The sequence below is a fragment of the Bos javanicus genome, chromosome 14 (genome assembly GCF_032452875.1).
Source record: "Bos javanicus breed banteng chromosome 14, ARS-OSU_banteng_1.0, whole genome shotgun sequence".
In the NCBI taxonomy this organism is placed as follows: domain Eukaryota; kingdom Metazoa; phylum Chordata; class Mammalia; order Artiodactyla; family Bovidae; genus Bos; species Bos javanicus.
The window spans coordinates 78,169,915-78,192,927 of record NC_083881.1 but is presented as its reverse complement, the minus strand read 5'-3'; the positions used below and the strand labels follow the sequence as shown (position 1 = coordinate 78,192,927).

Below are 23,013 nucleotides of genomic sequence, written 5' to 3'. Positions count from 1 at the left end.
ATTGGGTATTGTGGATGTTAAAAGTGTTTTCATAGAGAAGAATGTGTTTACACACCATTTTAAAATAATGAGATCTATTCCAAATATAGAATTGCATGTCCCTTAATCCAGACTGAGTACATATTCCTTTCAAGGCTGTTCACAAAAATTGTGAAGATGTTTAAAAACATATCACTAACAATAATAATCTAAAACATTTCTTACATACCTCTGATTCTCAGAATTGTGCTTTTTCTCTCCAAAAGTATGATAATCCCTGCCATATTGTGTATTTCAATCTAGTTTACATATGTATTTAATTTATCTAGGCTCTTCTATTTGATTTAGATGCTTAGCTAATGCCAAAAGGACAGTAATCAAACTTCGCATGCGTAGGACATTTACATATGGAATAAATTTTCAGTTGAAAATTCTATGTATATATGTGTGTGTGTGTGTGTGTGTGTGTGTGTGTAGAATATATCATATGGGCTTCCCAGGTGGGGCTAGTGGTAAAGAACCCATCTGCCAATTCAGGAGACATAAAAGATGTGGGTTTGATCCCTGGCTTGGGAAGATCCCCTGGAGAAGGAAATGGCAAACCACTCCAGTATTCTTGCCTGGAGAATCCCATGGACAGAGGAGCCTGGCGGCTACAGTCCATAGGGTAGCAAAGAGTCGGACATGACTAAGCAATTAATACTTTCACTTTCATACAGCATCTCAGATTTGTAGGAGAAATTTCCAATATATATGTTCAAAAAGAGCCCTGATCAACGCTATTACTTGAGTACATGAAATGACAGCTCAGATGAAAACTGGATCCGCATAGTCATTGTGGTTCCTCTGCAGGCTTTTGCAGACTTTGCTTGCAAAATCAAGGACTCAAGGAGAAGATACATAAAACATGAAAGTCATTTCTGAAAGTGTATGTACAGACCAAAACACCAGAACTTCTATAGCACCAGATCCTCGGGTATATGCCAGAGATGTTTAAGGGCTAGGTCATAATACCAAAGGCAAGATACCTGTCCAATCACAACTGCTCAAGAATACATGATAAATATCAACCAAGGCTGTGAAACACCTCCAGTATGTTGATTCACAAGACAGCCTTTTGAGAACAATGTGCTGACTTTAATATTGCAATGATCTCAGATGCAATATTACCTGGAGCTGTGCCATATCTCTAGAGTGCCCTACAAAAGCACTTTGGGAAACACTTGGTGTAGAGCATTAGAAACCAGAGTTCAAATCCAGCCTCAGAGAAGTCATCAGATTACCAGAACATTGTCTGATAGTCTGGAAGCATTCAAAGGGGAGGTGTAAATTATCCTTGACTCTACTCTATGTACCTGAAAATGGATAAATACTATATTCACTGAAAAAAAATAGTCCAGGGCATGAGTTTCTAACCTATCTGTATATTCGGAATAATAACTCAGCTAACATCTTTTAATCAATTCCTATGTGGCAAATGTTGCATTCAGTGTTTTACTACGCTTAAGTCTCTTTTTCTATTTTATTTTTTTAATTTTCTTTTATTTTTGAACTTTAAAATATTGTATTAGTTTTGCCAAATATCTTAAGAGTCATATCAGTGGTTGGTATTGTTATTTCTAAATTTCGGATAGGAAATGAGCATTGGAGGTTAAATAACTGCTCAAAGTTACTCATCCACAAGGAAGCAGAGTTAAGACTGGAAGCCTGGTTTGTATAACCCTAGTAACAGCATTCTTTAAGAGGTAGGTTCACTCCTCAAGTGTGACGAGTTGTACTAGTTATGCTGATATTACAACCTAGCCCATGTTATCTGCCATGTTCGAGCTTATACTGCCTGCCACACAAGAGGTCAGTAAATAAAGAGACAAACTGCTGGGGAAGGAGTAGGGACCTAATTCAGAAAGCCAGCAGGGCGAGAAGATGGTAGGCTACTGTCCCAAAGAAACATCTTGCCCAGGTGTGGATGCTGTTCTTTTATACAAAAAAGAAGGAAGTGAGGTAATAAAATAATAAAGGCATTAGTTGTTGCAAGTATTTCTTGGTTTTGGATGTGTTAATTTCTTCTTTCTGGCAGCCATGCATAGACAGGTCTGGTCAGAATATTTCTTGTGAGCTGAATGCAAGTATGTTAGCATAGAGTTCAGGCATGGGAGGCGAGGTTCGCAGAGATGGGCCAATATGTAAACTTTAAACTACAGATAACATCCATTTAGTGATTCAGTTCAGTCACTGTCTGACTCTTTGCGGCCACATGGACTGCAACACGCCAGGCCTCCCTGTCCATCACCTACTCCCAGAGCTTGCTCAAACTCATGTCCATCCAGTCTGTGATGCCATCCAACCATCTCATCCTCTGTCATCCCCTTCTCCTGCCTTCAGTCTTTCCCAGCATAAGGGTCTTTTCCAATGAGTCAGTTCCCCGCATCAAGTGGCCTAAGTATTGGAGTTTCAGCTTCAGCATCAGTCATTCCAGTGAATATTCAGGACTGATTTCCTTTAGGATGGACTGGTTGGATCTCCTTGCAGTCCAAGGGACTCTTAAGAGTCTTCTCCAACACCACAGTTCAAAAGCATCAATTCTTCGGTGCTCAGCCTTCTTCACAGTCCAACTCTCCCATCCATATATGACTACTGGAAAAACCATAGCTTTGACTAGATGGACCTTTGTTGGCAAAATAATGTCTCTGCTTTTTAATATGCTGTCTAGGTTGGTTATAACGTTTCTTCCAGGAGCAAGCGTCTTTTCATTTCATGGCTGCAGTCACCATCTGTGGTGATTATGGAGCCCAAAAAATAGTCTGTCACTGTTTCCATTGTTTCCTCATCTATTTGCCATGAAGTGATGGGACCAGATGCCATGATCTTAGTTTTCTGAATGTTGAGTTTTAAGCCAAATTTTAGTGATTAACTTGTAGCAAAAGCAATATAATATGATGGTTGAAGTAAAAGAAACAGACCTCATATGGAGTCAGGCTTGTACTTCCTTACTGTATACAGTGAATACAAGTGACTTAGGACACTTAAGCAGCATGGTTATCTTACCTAGAGTCTATCCTCCCCCTAACAACTATTTCTGAAGTAAAATCTTAACAAATGTGAAGTTTTACTAAGCTTATGAATGTGTGATCATTAATAATAGCTTTATGTATTTCACTCCAAAAAGAGCATCCATAATTTTTGATTTCTACATCCCCTGGGATTTTCTAATGTTTTGTGGAGATTCTGCATTACATAGTTAAGGCGAGGGGAGAATTGTGATGTCTTGTTTGTCACGATAGAAAATTATATATACAGGGCTGGGATTTATTCCACCAAAGGGAAAGTATGTTCTGGAACCAATTTGTTTTTGTTTTTTTGTGATATATGGATTGTGAGATGCTGTCATGAATAACACTGCATCTGCCTTCATAGCTGTTGATTTTAAGGAATTTGTAAACAACAATTTTATCTGATCTAGACATACAGTAGGCATTTTCACTATATTATTTTTATTGCTACTTGATAAAACCCCAAAACATTCATGTTTGTGGAGGGAAATTCACCATTGCACTTATAGTAGGGCATTTTATTCATATTTTAAGAGAGTACAGAAATTTTAGGGGATGGGTTGTGGGATTTAAGACCTTTTACTCTAGGGCCAGTCTTCCAAAGCCACATCAATAATGACTGAAAATTGTTCATCTCTGCGGGCAGTCTTGTAGCCTACCTGAAATCACTCAGTGGTTTGGATCTAACTCTTTCGGAAACTGTCATGATTGACAGTTTGAACAAAGAAGACAAGAGTGGGATGGACCTGTTAAGTAGGAGCGAGTGAATTTCTCCTTTGGGCATGACAGTGTTTACCTCCTGCAATTTAGCCTTAACTGACCTGAGAGTCTTAAAATGGAAAAAGGATGCTTTATTCAGTGAAGGCACATAGGGGTAGAGCAGAATTTTATTTCCGTGAACACACAAGAATAATCCTCTTAGTATTTCTCCACTGCTGGCTTCATATCATGCGTCATGCAGATGAAGGTCACGATGCTTTTCCTTTGAATTGCCGTATTTTCCTTATTAGACTTGAGTAAGGGAACTATGCTATGCCATGCTCTCCTCTGTGACTCGCGCGAGTGGGCTTTCCCCCTCCGGGGTGTCTTCCCCACCAAGCATAGAGCCCAGGTCTCCTGCAGTGCAGGCAGATTCTTTGCCATTTGAGCCACGAGGCCTCCCTGTGTGATTCACGTTGCTGTTGTTCAGCTGCCCAGTCGTGTCCATCTCTTTGTGCCCATGGGCTCATTGTGACTCGTAGAAGGCAAATACAAAGTTGGAGTTGGTAAACAGATGGGTCTTATATATTCTGAGAAAAAAAAAATCAAAATAATCCTGGCATTCTCAAAGGACGTGTCCCCTGTCACTCTTAACACAGTGTTTAATATAAACCTCGGATGAAGTCTTGGCAGTTTGTGGTTACTCCTGGCAGTTTGTGGTTACTCCTGCTTCCGCATAAGTTGAGTAGTTGCGGTGGTGAAGAGGCTTCTCGGTAAAGAACCCTTGGCCACTATAGTGTTCGGCGTCTTCCTTAAGTAACTTGGAACTCTTCTCTGGAAACACTCAAGATCTCAGAGAAAATGAGGGTAAAGAGTAGCACCCTCTCCTTACTACTGTATGTGAATGAATATTTTGTAAGCACTTAAACCAAGAGCAGGTATATAGTAAGTGCCCTGTGTTTATTAGTGAAAGTCTCTCTGTCGTGTCTAACTCCTTGACACCCCATGGACTACAGCCTGCCAGGCTCCTCTGTCCATGGACTTCTCCAGGCCAGAATACTGGAATGAGTTCCCTTCTCCAGGGGATCTTCCCAACCCAGGGATCGAACCCAGGTCTCCAGCATTGCAGGCGGATTCTTTACAGTGTGAGCCACCAGGGAAATGCTTGTTAAATATACAGTATTGTTGTAAAACTGCTTTTGAGATAGGTTTGATAATTTATAAGCCATCTTTCCAAATTCAGAACTTTCTAAATGGACCCCCTTTAGCAATATTTGTTAACAGACATTTTTAAAAACGGAGGTGTGTGACAAATAATGAAGTGGTCCTGAATACTTGTTCTGTACTTTATTCTGACTGCATGGTACCAGTCCCCTAAGGGGTCTTTTCAAATAAGTCTTGGTTTCTACACAGGTGTGGTTAACTAGTCACAAACTGAGGTACTGGGTCTTGTGGTCCATGGCTCTCTGACGGATAATAGTTCAAACAGCAGTTAGTGCCCTGAGACTGTGTCTGTCCTGGGCTCATGATCCCTGATAATACAGACAGAGCACCAATTTCAGCATCTTCGGTAGTTCAGAGGAAGCTTGTTTCTTAATCATTTCCTTTCGCAAAACCCTTATGTCTCAAGCGGGTACCAAATCTGATTGAACTATTCCAGCCAGTCAAGTAGAAAGCATCTAATTATTGTTGATTTGACTTCCATGTATAACTCAAAACAATCTTCTGCCTAGGTCATGTCGACCAGTGGAAAGTTATCCTGGAAGCACAATTACAGTCATTATCCTAGACAGTTTGTGTGACTAACGGCTCTGTTTTGCAGAATAGACTATCATCTGTAGTAAAGGCTCAGCTGATAAAGAATCCCCCTGCAATGAGGGAGACAAGGGCTCGATCCCTGAGTTGGGAAGATCCCCTGGAGAAGGGAAGGGCTACCCACTCCAGTATTCTGGCCTGGAGAATTCCAGAGACTGTATAGTCCATGGGGTCAAAAAGAGTTGGACATGACTGAGTGACTTTCACTTTCTCCTAGAATTATATCAACTTGTTCATATTCTGCAGGATATGAGTATAAGTGTATCTAAGGACTCATAAGTGTATTAAGTGCATATTTTTTATTTATACAGTAACTCAAATACCATATAACTTTTATCTCTTTGAATCTTTTGATTTTAATTTAAAGTTGATAGCTAGTTTTTCTTATTTATATATATTTCACTGGAATATTTTACATTGAATATAGTGATGAGATAAATAGACAATGTTTACATGATCCCTGATAGAATAGACACAACATCAATTACAACATCTCTAGTGATTCAGAGGAAGTTTGCTGGAATTCCAGAAAGTTCCAAACACAAATAGGTTCTTAACCTTGGGTGATGTGAGCATGTAAGAACTAAACCATATCCCCTCCGAAACTCATGCATTGAAGTCTTACCCTCCAGTGTGATGTTGGGAGGAAGAGCCTTTGGGAAGTAATGAGGTTTAGATGAGGTCATGAAATAGGAGTCCCATGGTGGGATCAGCACCTTATAAGAAGAGGAAGAGAGGCCAGCGTGCTCTCTCCACCACATGAGGACAGGAGAAGGTGGCATCTGAAAGCCAGGAAGAGAGATATTGCCAGGAAATGAATGAGTTGACACCTTGATCTTGGACTTCCAGGCTTCAGAACCGTGAGAAACAAACGTGTGCTGTTTCAGCCACCCAGCCTATGGTCATTTGTTCTATTAATAGCACTCCAGGATGACTAATGTGTGAGCAAAAAAAAAAGTTACACTCATTATCTGTTTCCTGAAAGTAAAAGTCAGTCAGTCGTGTCCGACTCTTTGTGACCCCATGGACTATACAGTCCCTGGAATTCTCCAAGCCAGAATACTGGAGTGGGTAGCCTTTCCCTTCTCCAGGGTATCTTCGCCACCCAGGGATCGAACCCAGGTCTCCTGTGTTGCGGGTGGATTCTTTACCAGCTGAGCCACAAGGGAAGCACAAGAATACTGGAGTAGGTAGGCTATCCCTTTTCCAGGGGATCTTTCTGACCCAGGAATCGAACCAGGGTCTCCTGCATTGCAGGCGGATTCTTTGCCAACTGAGCTATCAGGGAAGCCCCATTTGTTCCCTACTTTATGTTTAATGCTTGGCCCTGCCCAGCCAGTGTTCTGTTGGATTGGTCATGATTTCCACATGGATCTGTCTGACCTCACACAAACCTAGGTGATGGTCAGTCTCTTAGAGATGTAACCCTCTGCTCAGTAATGATTAGATCTGCAGCAACTCATTAAACGTTTCCCAGTAGATGGTTTAACACTTCTCATGCCTCTGTTGACCAAATTTACCAAACATTCCTGCCAGTGCAGGAGACATAACAGATTCGGGCTCAACCCCTGGGTTGGGAAGATCCCCTGGAGGAAGGCGTGGCAACCCACTCCAGTAATGTTACTTAGAGAAGCCCATACACAGAGGAGCCTGGTGGGCTACAGGCCATGGGGTCGCAAAAGAGTTGGACATGACTAAGGGACTTAGCACACATGCGTGCATAACACAAAATTGATTAATATTCCAAATTCTTAACTAAGTTTGAAATGTTGTCTTACCAATATTCATTGCTTTCTAACTTTATAGTCATAATAATCAATAAAAATCATTAACTCTTTATAACTATAATTGTTACCTTATTTATAAGTATATATTTATTTTTGCTCTCAAGTCAACTACTTGAACTCTAAAATGAAAAATGTTTATTTCTTAGTAGTTAATGAATCTAATCAAATATACTCATTGCTATGAAGCTATATTAGCTAATACTGATTTAGAAAATTAATGCCATTCTTATTTATGTATAGTAATTTTTCAATTTTTACACAATTTTATTAAATATTTATATTCTGCCTCAAGCTATTGAATTAATTGTCTCATTTTAAACCTTGCTATATCATATTGTCATTTTAAAATACTTTTCTTTCAATAGTATCTCATATTAATCCATTTTATGAAATTTATCATATCATATTTATTATTAGTGAGTCCTTATTAAAAGAAACCTATTTTATATTTTTAAATATTTTTACATACAGATTAGTAGTTATAAAAGGAAATGAAAACTGGGTTTCTAGTTTCTTATATGGTACTAATGCCACAATATTACACTCAATTTCTGAGGAGCATAGTTTAAGAAAGTTATAAAAAATAATTTGCTGTGAATATAAGCAATATGCTTTCAAGATCTGTATAAGTAGAAAATTCATTTTTTTCCTGAATGTCTTTCATAGCTGTTGCAATTCAATTGCAATATTAAGATAGAAGGGCTTTCTATCTTATCAAATATTTTAATATGTAATTTTTAATTTCTGTTTTAACAATTAAAAATTTTAATAAACATTGAACACATGCTATTCACCAATATTTTAAAACACAATATGTGGACTTAATAAAGTATGCATTTAACAAATGAAATCAGAATAAATTTTATTACATTTTTTAATACTGAGGACTTTGATGATGTGCCTGGTAAGCTCCAAATATTAATTCATGTTCCCTGAGACCAGGAGAATTTTGCTGCTTCTATTATTGGCCTGTCTAGCTAAGCTCTTAGACAAACTTCCTTTCCTTCATTGCAGAGATCAGATTATCCCTCTCTCACTTAGCTCATGGTCTGCCCACTCCTCCCCTACAGCCTGCAGAGTCAGACTCAAATACGTGGGGAGGAGCTAGCAGGCATCAAACTATCACAGAGCAGGACCCCATGGGCTTCCCCTGGACAGGCCTTCCCAAATCCTCTGCTCTGATTCCTCTCTGCAATGCCTAGAGAGCTGTTTGAGGCATATTACTGAGTTATCTGGACAAGGAAATGGCAACCCACTCCAGTATTCCTGCCTGGAGAATCCCATGGATAGAGGAGCCTGGTGGGCTGCAGTTCATGGGGTCGCAAAGAGTCGGACACGACTGAACGACTTCACTTCACAGAGTTATCTTTACAGATATGCAAGTGTGAAGGTCGCTCAGTTGTGTCCGACTCTTTGTGCCCCATGGACTACAGTCTGTGGAATTCTCCAGGCCAGAATACTGGAGTGGGTAGCCTTTCCCTTCTCCAGGGGATCTTCCCGACGCAGAAATTGAACCTGGGTCTCCCACACTGTAGACAGATTCTTTACCATCTGAGCCACCAGGGAAGCCCTTATGATATGAAAACAGATATGATACGAAACATAGGAAAACAGATATGAAAACCCCTCACCAGACAGAAAGCCTTTACTACTTGCTGACCTCGAGCATCTAGCATCAGGCCTCCTGGAGCGGAAGGACTGATAATGTTATTCCCTGTGACCCCATCCTGTTTCCTCACCATCAGCCAATCAGAGAATTGTGCCTGAGGGACCACATGCCCTGTGACCGCCTCCCTCAGCTGGCTTTTAAAAACACTTTGGCCAGTCCAGGTTCAGTGCAGGATACTGGATGCTTGGGGCTAGTGCACTGGGACGACCCAGAGGGATGGTATGGGGAGGGAGGAGGGAGGAGGGTTCAGGATGGGGAGCACATGTATACTTGTGATGGATTCATTTTGATATTTGGCAAAACTAATACAATTATATAAAGTTTAAAAATAAAATAAAATTAAAAAAAAATAAAAACACTTTGGAATCGTTTTAGGGGGCTGGGGCCTTCAGGGCAGCCCGCATCTCCTCGCACGGCCCTGCAGTAAACCTTTCTCTGCTCCAGACATGGATGGTTCAGTGTGTTCGGACTCCCTGTTCATGGGACAGAGAACTCGGTGCTAACAAAACCGCTTTGAGGTCCTAAAATAGCCACTGCTGGGAGAGAGGAGCAGTGTGAAGTATTTCTGGAGAATAGCTGAACATTGATAATTAAACAACTTTAAAAACATCTTTTTTATCTTTTTTTTTTACCCAGAATTTGCCAAAATGTCCATCTGAGATTTTTTGCAATCTGAAAAATTGGAAACAAGCTTAATATTCATGAAGAGAATGAAGAGTATTATGCTATAACTTTATTACCATGCAACTATTTGTTAAACCCCCTAAGGTTATTTAATAACACAATAAAATGGGTATTGCAGTAATAAGTAATGGCACTTGGATGTAAATTATTTGCAAGTAAATTATGATGACTTTTTTTTTTTGTAATTTACAATTTTTATTAAAGGCTAGAAAGAAATGAAAAATACATCAAAGTTTTAACAATAAGTATCTTTTCAGGTTGGAGTTATATTTTTTTCCTACATTGCACATGTCCCCTAAAAATCTTTACTTTTGAAAAGTTGCTCTGATTTATTTCAAAGTAGGGAGCAGTTCGAGGTTTAAGAATTGAATCTTAATTGTAATTGTGACATTTGTCTTTAAGAATGGTAGAGGTATCACCAGATATACTGGTGATTGTCCTATTTTCACAAAATAGCATTTATTTATAAGATCTATTGAAGAATTGTCACTGCGCAGGTGGATATAAGTTATATACTTCTGAATTGGGGATGGTTTTCTAAAGAATAAATTCTGACTTTCTTTTGGTTTATTTTGTCCAGGAAGAGATACTTAAATACATTAGTTTATTTCATTTCAGTTGTTTTTCTAATTATAAATCGAAGTAATTTATAGCGACGCATTTTATGAAAAAATCAAGAATGTGTATGTGAGTTAAAGTATTTGAAAAACATCTTTCTGTAAATACTGAGAAGTTAAAAAGATGCCCAGTGAATTCTGAATATCATTTAATGGTTAATTCCTATATCATTTGCTTCAAGAAGTTATCTTTGCTCTTCATATGCTCTTTTTTTTTCATATATCACAACGTTAGTTTTATATCTTACAGCATTTGCCAGGTTTTACTTTATTTTTTATGATTTTTTTTTGAGTACTAGGTTTAAATTTCAGCAGATGATGAATTTTATGGTATAATTTGGTTTTATAAACTCATTTTTGGATCCCTTTAATCTCTTTTCAGGTTCTTGAATACAGTGTGTGTTAATATTGTTGGCTGACTTTTTTGAATACCTGGGTATTTCTCATGAGTGTCTGAATGAATCTAAAATTTAGATTGTAAATTCAGGACCATAAAATGAAAAGAAGGGTATAGTTTACTGACCTGTTAATTTTGCCTGTTCCAAAAATATTTTCTCTTAGGTACATTTTAACATTGCCTTTAATTCATAATTAATGTATATATTTTAGATTAGAGAGTAGAAATATCTTTCAAATACAAATAAACATCTTTTTCTAAACATGTTCTTTAAGATTTTACAGAACAGTCACCAACTCAGTTTATATTTCCAGAATGAAAATCCTACTCTTAAATTAGTCCTCATGTGGTAGCTATTTGACTTTTTGTTTTTCTTCTAAAATATTTCTAAGACCATAACTTTTCATAAGTTTCTGGCACCAATATCATACCACAAAATACACAAATAGCTAATTTTTTTCTTATTTATATTCACCTTATGTTTTTGAAAGACCAGAGATTTGTTAGCCTTTTGGGTAGAGAAAACCATTAAATTTTACTTTAATTTTATTTGAGTAAAATTAAAACCTTAGTACCTTAAGCTTAGAAGCGACATTTTAAGTCCTGAAAAGTCACCTGCGGACACTGACTACCGTTTTGGATGGTGCAGATGTGGAGTTCTTGCATCACTACAGAAGGTTCTGTAGGCAGTGGTGCTTTACAGTTTTCATAGACACTTAACACTGCTGCTGCTGCTGCTAAGTCGCTTCAATCGTGTCCGACTCTGTGCGACCCCATAGACGGCAGCCCACCAGCCTCCCCCGTCCCTGGGATTCTCCAGGCAAGAACGCTGGAGTGGGTTGCCATTGCCTTCTCTGTGACACTTACCACTAACTCCATTCAAACTTCAACTTAAAAATAAAGAGACAAATTTTGGGTTTAGTTGTACTTTCAACTAAATACATTTTAGTTCATTTTAACCTATCAATTTTTTTGAAGTTATAACATTACTTTGACTGTTGTCCTTTATTCCCCCCCCCCCCCCTCTTTAGAATGTAGGCATTTTCCAGTTCCTGAGAACTCCTTGGTTTTCCTCTTTATCACTGGTTTTCTGTAGCTGGATTATGATGTGTCTGGGTGTGGTTTTGTTTCTGTTTATCCTGCTTAGGATTCAGTGAAATTCTGGAATCTATGGGATCATGTAATTTTATAAAATCTTGTAGGTTTTTGGCCAATATTTTAATATTTCTGTTTCTCCAGGACTCTAGATATATGTCTGTTAAATAATTGATACTATTGTATGATTCGTTGAGTCTCTATTTATTTTCTGGTGTTTAATCTTTTTTTTAAAAAAATATTTACTTATTTGTTTATTTTTGGCTCTGCTGGGCCTTTGCTGCTGCACAGGCCTTTCTCTGGTTGCTGTGATCGGGGGCTCCTCTCTAGGTGCGGTGCCGGGGTTTCTCACTGCAATGGTCTCTTTTTCGGAGAGCGGGCTCTAGAGCGTGGGGACTCTGTAGCTGCCGCACGTGGCCCCGGTAGTTATGGCCCCCAGGCTCTACGAAACAGACTCATTAGCTGTAGCGCACAGACTCAGTGGCTCCATGGCATGTGGGATCTTCCCCGACCAGGGATCAAACCCATGTCTCCTGCTTTGGCAGGAGGATTCTTTACCACTGAGCCACCAGGGAAGTCCCAGTGTTTAATCTCTTTGATACATTTTGGATATTCACTTTTTCTACAACTTCAAATTCACAAATCTGTTCTAGAGTCTCTTAAGGTATAACGTCTATCAAGTATAATTTTTGATTTTGGATATTATAGGTTTTGTCTTTATATGATCCACTTGATTATTTTTATATCTTTAACTTCTTTCCTGATTATCCGTCATGTTTTCTGATCTTTGGATATCTAGGAGGTTTTAATTAGATTTTAAAGATTTTGTGTTTTATTCCTTAGTGTCTGGGTTCTAGTTTTCAAAAAGGAATATTATGCTTTGCTCTCATAGACAGTTGCTTTTGGTTTAGCTTGATCATCGTGAGAGCTGTTTTTAAATTGTGTTGGGGTGGTCCTTGAGTTGGGCTGCAAGAACTGTTTATCCCCATTACTAAGTCCTGACCCTTCGGATGTCTAAATTTAATGCTTCAAGATGTCTATTTGGACTTTCCACTGCTGCTGGTAGGAGCTGAATGATTCACAGCCTTTTGTGGTTCTGGGAGGCATTCAGCTCACAGCTTTCCAGTAACTTTTTAACCCGCCTCATAGAAATTCACCCACTGCATGCGTATCCTGGGAATCAGCATAGATTCAAGGGATCTGTAAGACAGTTGTGGGATTGCTTCTTTGTGTAGCTCTCTTCTCTCTAGAAATCTGCCTCACAGTTTCCTGCCTTAAACACTGATCTACCACTTAAATTCAGTAAGGCCGCTGTCTGCTTTCAGTGATATACATGCATGCCCTCACACGTGCACACACACTCACACACACATGTGTGCACACACACACTCACACACACACTCTCCAACACATGCACACACACTCACACTCGCGCGCGCACATGCGCACACACTCACACACATGCACACACACTCACACTTGCACGCACACACACGCACACACACACGCACACTAACACACACAGACACACATGCACGCACGCACACAGACACACTGTGTGCACACACCTCACACACACATGTGCACACGCGCACACACTCACACACACTCACACTCGCACGCACACATGCACGCACTCACACGCTCACACACACACACACACTCAGACACACACACTCACATGCACACACACACTCACACACTCACACGTGTGTGCACACACCTCACACACACAGACACACACTCAAACACACACACACACATGCACACACACACACAGACCAACTTTAGACATGAAATATACTTTCCAGACAAAAATCTAAGGCTATCCTAGAACTTGCTTTATTTTCTGTTTGTTTTGCTTAGATACCATAGTTTGACACTGCCTGTGGCTTTATGTCAGAAAAAACCTTTGTTTCATGTACATGAGCCTTATTTTTCAATTGTTTGAGTCAGAGAGTTACTTTACCCCTTGTTAATCCATCATGGCTGAAAGTGGAAGTCTTCAGCTGATGAAGATTCATGTAACAGAATCGCAAGCTGAATATTACATCATGTTAAAACTTAATTTTACAGAGGATGTTGATAGTGTACAGCACAATGACAAAAACCTGTCGTTAAAACCTGATAGAAACTGGCAAGTCAGTCTTCTTGTGAGAGATTAAATACATACAGATTTAAGGTGATCAGAAGTCATTAAATGGAATTATAAAATGGCAGCTTGGACTTACAGTTATGAGAGTCAGCTGCATAAAGTATAAGGATGTTCTCAGAGAAAGCATGTTGACACAGTGAAAATTCAGAGTGGAACTGTGCCCCCATTTTAAATTTGACCCAGGCTTACTGTCAAAGACAGACCACTGGGATCTGTAAGCCATGTTTACAACTTAATTTAACAATTCTTGTGTTTGCATTTTGACCAATTTATTCCTGCCCAAGAAAGAAAACATCAGCTATAAGAATCATAAACTCTTGAAAGTAATTTTATGGTGTTTCTAAAAATATACATCATATAAGAGCAAAAAGTAATAATATTACTTCTATGTATAGCATTACTGATGTTGACTTAGAGTTGTAAGAAAAATAATCCTTAATACGTTCTGGAGCCACAAACGGGATATTTAGCTTATTTTTTCTCCTCAGTGTGTTTAAAATCTACTAAATTATATGAAGAAGCTGAATGTTTAAAATACATGTGTACACCTTAATTATTTTTTGTTTGAATTGATTCTCAGAGCATTAGCTTGAGGCATGGGCTTCCCTGGTGGCTCAGTTGGTAAAGAACCCACCTGGCAATGCAGGAGACACAAGAGACACCGGTTTGATGCCTAATCTGGGTAGATCCCCTGAAGAAGGAAATGGCAACCCACTCCAGTATTCTTACCTGGAAAATTCCATGGGCAGAGCAGCCTGGTGGGCTAAAGTCCACGGGCTCACAAAAGAGTCAGACATGACTGAGCAGGCACACACACTCACTCACTCATGCAATAGCTCCAATTGCAAAACTAAGGGAAAAAAAAACTATCAGCTTTCCTTTCCTTCAGCCCTAACCTTGAGAAATTCTTAAAGGAAGCTCTAAATGTAGCTAAGATAAAACAAGGCAACAATATAGTCCCTGTTTTTACTGATGCCATACTTTTAATTTTTATGTGAATTTCTGTTTATGAAGTCAACCTTCATTATAAGCAGATATATATATATATATATAATGTGTCCAATACTTAGTAAAATTTTAGTAATCTAAGAACTCATAATTAATAACCTAATTTGAAACATTTTATGATACACAGTTGCTCTTGATTTTAGAATTAGCTAGTTTAAACAGGTAGTGAGTTGCCTTTAAAATTTCCACATCTTTAGTGCTCAATTTAGAAATGCCATTTTTAAGTATTTTTTAAAATAAAATGCACTTGTTAATTATTTTATAGCTGTAACATTGTAAAAGAGATTATTTGTACAGAAATATAATGTTGCTGATAAAATTTATCCATTAGCTAGTATTCAACATTGATCATCAATATTAGAGATTATATCCTTGCTGAAATTTTATTTTCACCATACTAGTTCTTTAAATTTTTTGGCACTTTAGAAAATGAGATCTGTCAAAAAAAAAAATATATATATATATATCATGCTTAATACATATTGTTGGATGAATTGATGAATTTTCAAAAGCTTAAAAAATAAATTGTAAGTGCTGGAGTACTTGGAAATAAAAGTTTCATTAAGTTTAATTAAGCACAATTAAATACTCTGCCAACCTCAGAAAGCAGTTTTTAGAAATACTAGCAGTCCTTAGGCAACATATGAGCTGACAGTTAAATGAATTAAAAATGAGGTTGAGAATGGATGTTTCCACACAGATACCCAGTCTCTACTATTTGTTGATCATTGATGAAAACTAACTATACACGCTGTTTCTTTTTAAATGACTTCTGATGTTGGCTCTGCTAAAGAGAATATACAGAACCAATTCTGGTTAAATAATTTACCATCAAAATTATGTTTTTTATGTTAAATTTTCTAATTAAATTTTATTTTTAATACCTTTTTTCTCTTCTACACTATTTATTGAAATGAATTGTTAATTTCCAATAGAAGGATTTGGGTAATGAAACAGCCAATATGTCTACCTATTATAGAAAATGTAGAAATAAAAATGCAGGGTTTCAACAATAAATTACAGTACCATATTCCATCATCGGACCATAGTCATATTGGATTTTCTTTTTCAGTAATAGAAAATGTGGCTTGTTTCTCAAACTTGGTTATGAAATACTTCTAGACACAGTAGGCCTGAATTTTAGATAAATTAATCAGGGATGTATTTGTAACTGTATGCTAGATAATTACAATTATTTTTCTACTTCATTTTGCAATGCAATATTCATCTTTTATATTACCAAATTTTCTTCTCAATAAAATTAATAGTACTTGGGGATTTGAGGTTACCTGGTAACTACTGAACTACTGAAAACTTGCTGAAAGCCAGGGGTATCCATTCAATCTAATTATTTTCCTTTTGGTCTTTCTTTTGTTTAAGGATTGAAACAAGCTGAGCCAACCATGACTGGCAAAACACAGACCAGCAACGTCACCAATAAGAATGACCCTAAGTCCATCAACTCTCGTGTTTTCATTGGCAACCTGAATACAGCCATCGTCAAGAAAGTTGACATTGAAGCTATTTTCTCAAAGTATGGAAAAATTGTTGGCTGCTCAGTTCACAAAGGCTATGCATTTGTACAGTACATGAGTGAGCGCCACGCAAGAGCGGCAGTGGCTGGAGAAAACGCCAGGATCATTGCAGGCCAACCACTTGGTAAGTCCTGCTGACTGTGGCTTCACGTTAGAGTTCTACTCTCCAAGCACACTTGGACATAACGTTGTTGTTGAAAAGCCAGTACTACCACGGTATTTATTCCTTAACCAGTTAGAGCGCCCTTACATTTATAACTGATATTGTTTTCTTGTTCTCATATTATACTAATTATAAGTGTCTCATTTTCTCTACAAGTTATAAGTTTGAGATGAAGGTTGATTTGTAATACTTAGTACCACCACCAGGCTTAATAGGCAAGTGAAAGATATGCATCACATTTAACTTTGTTTGACTTGATTAATGTCTTATCTTCCAGGAAATACTATGTGAAGCAAAAGAATCATAATAATTAATTTTTATACTTATAGTACTTATTCTGAGAGGCTAATGTATTTCCCTCACTTATTGTTTTTATTTTGGGAGGAGAAGGGATAGAAAATAACAAAAAGAAGTAAATCCTGAGAACTGGAAAAGGAGTATAAACTACCCTTTCTTCTCTTGTCCATCGTGCCTTTTCAGTCATGTGCAGTAATCAGATTTATGTCTCATATCCAGAAAATAATATAACTCTTTCTTCAAAGAAAGGAGCATACAGTCTGAAGTAAAAAGAAAATTCTTAGGAGAAAATGTTTTGTAGTAAGTATGCAGATAAAAATAAAAAATTAGACAATCTTTTTTCTACTTAAGTAAAAAGTAGAATTAATACCTCAGTGATTCTCTAATTTATATCTCTTGTCATGTTCAGACTCTTGCATTAAACTGATTATACATTGCCTTCTTTTGGATATCCAACAAGCATGTTGGCTTCATATGCCTAGAGCACATAGCAGTACTCCTGATTTTTCACATCACAACTGTCTCCACCCTCACACTTCTCCACTGTAGTAAGTGGAAGCTTCATTTATCCAGTTTTCAAATGAAATCCTGAGTGTCAACCTTGATTCTTCTCTTCCCCTCACACTCCGAATATAATCCATCATCACGTTTCTCACCATTAGTATATCCCAAACCCAATCGACTTTTAAATCTATACCAATAGCCATCTTATACAGGCCACCATTATCTCAGGGGGACTCCTGAAATAACCCCTTAATTGGTCTGTCTCTTTCCACTCCTGCAAGAATACCCGTTTAAAAACATAAGTGAGATTATGCCATTAATTTCTCTTCCATCTCTAATACATTGACATTGCTCCCAGAATAAAGTTTCTATTCTCTGCCATGGCTATGATGCTACCACCTCTTCAACTCCTTCTCTCTGCCTTCTTGTACCACTTCAGTGTCACTGGCTGTCTTGATAGATATACCTCAGACATTCAAAAACTGTTCCTGCCTCAGAGGCTTTGGATTTACTGTTCCCTCTGCTCAGAAGACAGGTCTTTCTAATTATTTTTCCCTGTTTTATTGTATGCCATTCTCAAGTTCTACTTTCTCTGAAAGGGTTTTCTGACCGACTTATCTAAAATAAAATAGTCTTCTGACCTCTTACCTGCATTGTCTATTGGATTATTATACTTTTTATTTTTTTTCATGGCCCTCATGTATCTGGAATTACATTTTTTTGATATTTTGTGTCCATGCCGTGAGGCTTGCATGATCTCAGTACTCCTGCCTGGGACTGCAAACAGGCTAAGAAGTGAAAGCTCAGAATCCTAACCACTAGGCCACCAGGGAACTCCCTGCAATTACAGATTTTAATTTATGATGTTACTTCTAACATGTCCACCAATGTAAAGATGAAGGTGCATATAAAAGAAACAAGATAAAAATGCATAGACAAAGCAAGCTGAGTGTAAAGAATGTTGCATTAAAGGTATATAATTTAATTATAAAAATTTTGGGAGAAGGTGTGGAATTCAATATAGTGAGAATAAAATCTTAGGTATCAGTTTTGAGGGGATAAAAGAAGTTTTATGTAAGTGCTTGCAATAAAACCTCAGAATACCATTACCATATAGGAATATAGTTTTATTTATATTTCTCCAATTAACTTTTCTGTATTTTAAAGAAAAATAAAGCCTTCCAAAATATAGTGGTAAGTTTCTATATTTGTCCTTTGTTTTCAATGTCACCATTCTGCTCCTTTACCTTGATATTGGAATTTTTTGACCAATTATGCCTTACCTTCTAAATTGAAATCTCTACTTCAGGGCCACATCTGAGCCAAGTATCAGAGAAATAACCATTTATTACCTGTATCATGATTATTATAAAACTAGTACATATTTGTAGAAATGCATTTAATTACTAATTTAAAAAAAAAATTGCCAATATAAAGTCAGTTAAAAGCTAATCTCCCAGAGTCCCTTTTCCTACGTTGGAGAGGGGGCCATTTCCCCCCTCTACCCATCTTGAGTTCTTGTGAGTGGGCTAATAATAAAATCGACACAGCTCAGATTAACAGGAGAAAAAGAAACAAATTGTAATTCAGTCACATGGAGGTCTCACAGAATTGTGTGAGAAATGGCCAAAGCAGGCAGCTTCTATACATTTTAGACAGAAATAAATAAATAAAACAATAAATTTGAAAAGAATTGATGGGACAAAGAAACAGGCTTTGGGACTTAATTAGTAAGGAATTTAAACAAAGTTTGAGCTTGGATAGTAACATTAGTAAAGAAGTGAGAAGAGTTGCTTTCATACAGGTTTTTCTGCCTGAATTCCCTATCTCTGAAAATAAGGCTGTCCTTCTTCCCCCAGTTGTAGGGAGGGCACCTTTCACATGAGAGAGATTTATTTCCTGACTTTAGAGAGACAGAGAAGTGGTTCAGCGTCCCTCTTGCATCAACTGCACTTTATTTCAAAATAATCCATATGCCAATGAGGCATCCTCTGGGGCCACCTATCCTTGGTCCAAACACCCATCACCAGCCTTTATCAGAGAAAAATGCAGTGGCGAAGAGGCAATAGCCACACTAAACATTTAGCGCCTTACTTACCCAAGGGGGGAGAATGATGACGCCAAATCACTGTGCTTTGAGAGCCACAGAATTAAGCCATGCTTCTGATAAGAGGCCAGTTTTCCCTTTTCAGTCATTCTGGAATCCTGTCTCAGATGTGTCCTCCATTTAATCTCAGCACGTGACTAAATCAGTCTTAATCACCCTTTCTGCCTCAATCCAAGTAAAAGACTTCATTCCTTTACTGTAATTGAAATCTAGTTTCTCATTCCTTGTGTCTAATCAGAATGCCTTTTCATACAAAGTAGGTGTTTTATAGCTTCATAACTTTTGCTTTTCAGGATTCATGTTTCAGTATACCGACCTGGTCTTAAACCATATTGCTAGAGACTCAGGCAAAGGCTTGTCTTCCAGATGTTCCTTATAGGACAGCTGGTTCCTGAAGAAAATACTTTCCAGGAGGTATACCCACTTCTGGCTTTATATATTTTGTTTTTGGTGACAGGGGGATACTTAGGTGTAGGTCAAATCACTTGCTTCTTGAAATTTTAGACTCTCAATGAGATTGTTTATGATTTGCAGCTCCTACTAAACCTTATAAGCTCTTAATTTCAAGTGAATTGATTATGGATCAAATAATAGACCCCGTCACATAAAATTGATAATTAACTTCATGTACCTCAACCTATATAAATATTTTTCTTTTTATTTATAATGAGAAGAAAATTACTATTAAGGCATGCAGTGGGCTAGTACTTTTCCTATATTATCTTATCTCAGTGTGTATTCAAGTAACTTTAAGTAGAAACAATCTTCACATCACCGTGTGCTTAAATTTTTTATAATGCAATTTAGAAATTAAACTTCAGTAGTATCAGAAAAAAAAATTAAACATCTTAATGTGAGTTCTCATAGTTCTATGGAATTATAGGTATACCCTTAAACTGAGAATTGATTATGCATGTGATGAAACCTAGCTTTTATCAAGTGGAAAATATTAACAGCCATTTTGTGTCTGCAAGTAAGGAGACACTGAAATGTTTTAAGTTGTTGAAAATTTTTTATTGAAAGAATAATCCATTAGCAGTTTGATGGATTAATTAATGTGATATAAAGCTAGAAACAAGGACATGTGTTGGGAGACTACTAAAAGAGTCCAGGTTTCAAATTATAGAAATGAAGAGGGAAAAATTAGGAAAATGATGTAGAATCAATAAGACTTAATGGCTAGTTCTCAAAAATGGGTGAGCCAGAAAGAAAGAAGAATCAAGAATGATTCCCATATTTCTGGTTGAGTTCTCTGTTGAATTGCCTTGTGGATCACGAGGATGGTGGAGAATGATTTCCAAAGGAATAAAGATTTTTTCATAGGACAGTGAGTTCAGGATTGAATAGATGTATTGAGATTGATGTACTTCAGGATATCCAGGTGTATGTATCTCATAGAATCTTGCAAGTTCAAACTAAGAGGAGAGATTTAGACTAAAAGTAAAAAATGTGTGTCATCAACACAGTGTTAACACTATGGAGATGGATAAGCTCACCCTGGGGAAGTATATAGCATGAGAAGAGTGTTGGCTGAAGATGGATATGTGGAGAAATCTTTGAGTCCAAATAACTAGAAGAGTTATAATCAGCCTTCTGAAAATCTCCATCTGAACTGCTTTTGCACAGCTCTTTGCTCTCCCAATTCTAAATGGCAGTTACAGTGCCCTTCCTAAACTTCCTGTATTGATGACTGCTTTCTTAGCGATTGATCCTTATGTCAGTTCCATTATACTATCAGTACTAATGATTTCCAAACCTCCAAGGCCATGTGTACAAGTATTCTTATTTATTCTAATATTTAAAAATCTCATTTAGGAGAGCTTGAGCCTATTATCTTCAAAGCTGGAGTTTCTTTTCATGTCATTGTCTTCTATACTCAAAGTCATTTGCTCAGCTGAGTAGCAGAGAAAACTTCATCCAACTTGCCAAATTTCAGTGTCTGTCTTTGATAAAACCACTGACATAAATATCTTTCAACCAAGTGCAAGTCAGTCACTGCAGACCCAGTCAAGATGATTTCACTCACTTGACTACATTAGTATACCTGAACAGTTAAGAACCAGAACTCCATATACCTGTATTATAAAATATTCTGTATCTTCTGGTGAAAACATCTTTTAACCATGAAATTATCATCAAATTCTCATTTGAAATTTTAAGCAAGTATATATTTTACATTCTTCTCAAATTCACATAAAATGAGAAATTATTTTTTAAATTGCTGGATTCTACCAAAAAATTATAGTGCACAGAGTACTAAGGGAGCTCAGAAATTAGAGCTCAAAATATTGGAACTCTAATTTGAATTTTGAAAGTAGGTCACAGTCTAATGTTTTGATTAACTTTTCTCTCTTGGATTTTTTATTCATACTATGCTGACAACATTCCTAAAATTTATACCATAACTTATGAGAAGACACCTTGAATAAGTTCCATGGTCTAGCCATTTTACCAACATGATAATGAACCCAAGGACTATTTTATGGAATACATAGTTTGTTTGCTGAAGTCGTTTCCCTTAAAGGCTTATAGCACATAAACTAGTAATTAAGGTGATATGTTTCCCTTCTGATTAGACGCCTATATATGTGTTACTCCAGAATGATTAAACAAAAAACAAAGAAAAATATCTATTTCCTCAAACCACACTGAATGTCTCCATTCTTTTTTAAATCTGTGATCAAGTCATGCCCCAAACCTGACTGTGAATTTGACGTGTTTACTAGGGTGCCTTCTCCCCTCTCCTGTGCTACTTAAAGTTTATGCCTTTGTTTTCAGTTCACAGTTCACTCATTCAAACTTGTGTGGCACGTGGCATCGTGCCAGCTGTGACCACAGTCTGTGACATATTTCAGAATGATCCTCTCTTCTTTTCTCCATTGAGATCTCCTCTTATTCTCAGGGCACAGTTGACCTTCTGAAAAAATTTACCTGATAAATGCCCTTTATCCTTTGCTTGGAGAAGTGATATTTGAACACATTGCTGCTGCTGCTGCTGAGTCGCTTCAGTCGTGTCTGACTGTGTGACCCCATAGACGGCAGCCCACTAGGCTCCTCTGTCCCTGGCATTCTCCAGGCAAGAACACTGGAGTGGGTTGCCATTTCCTTCTCCAATGCATGAAAGTGAAAAGTGAAAGTGAAGTTGCTTAGTCGTGCCTGACTCTTAGGACCCCATGGACTGCAGCCCACTAGGCTCCTCCGCCCACGGGATTTTCCAGGCAAGAGTACTGGAGGGGTGCCATTGCCTTCTCCCTATTTGAACACATTAAAGGATTTTAAATAAATAAACTGGGTGGAGAGATGGATTTTGTGTACTGCTGCCTCCCTAGTACCCACAGCATACCTTGTGGGTATGATAAGGAAGAAATGTGGGAAAAATTTAATTTTCTTGGCGTATACATCTTCAGTTCTTCAACACATCTTTTGTGCTACAGTTGAAAAAGTGATGCCCT

At 37.6% G+C, this 23,013-nt stretch overlaps 1 protein-coding gene across 8 annotated transcripts in view; it reads left to right on the top strand.

The window, feature by feature from the left end:
• The window catches only part of RALYL (RALY RNA binding protein like), an 826,242-nt gene that overhangs the window by 345,994 nt on the left and 457,235 nt on the right, over positions 1–23,013 (top strand). For all 8 annotated transcript variants that reach the window (XM_061439477.1, XM_061439475.1, XM_061439476.1 and 5 more), the window contains exon 2: positions 16,336–16,614. In XM_061439477.1, coding sequence (XP_061295461.1) covers positions 16,359–16,614 — 256 coding nt within the window. In that variant the 5' untranslated portion in view covers positions 16,336–16,358. The remainder of the gene's footprint in view (positions 1–16,335; positions 16,615–23,013) is intronic.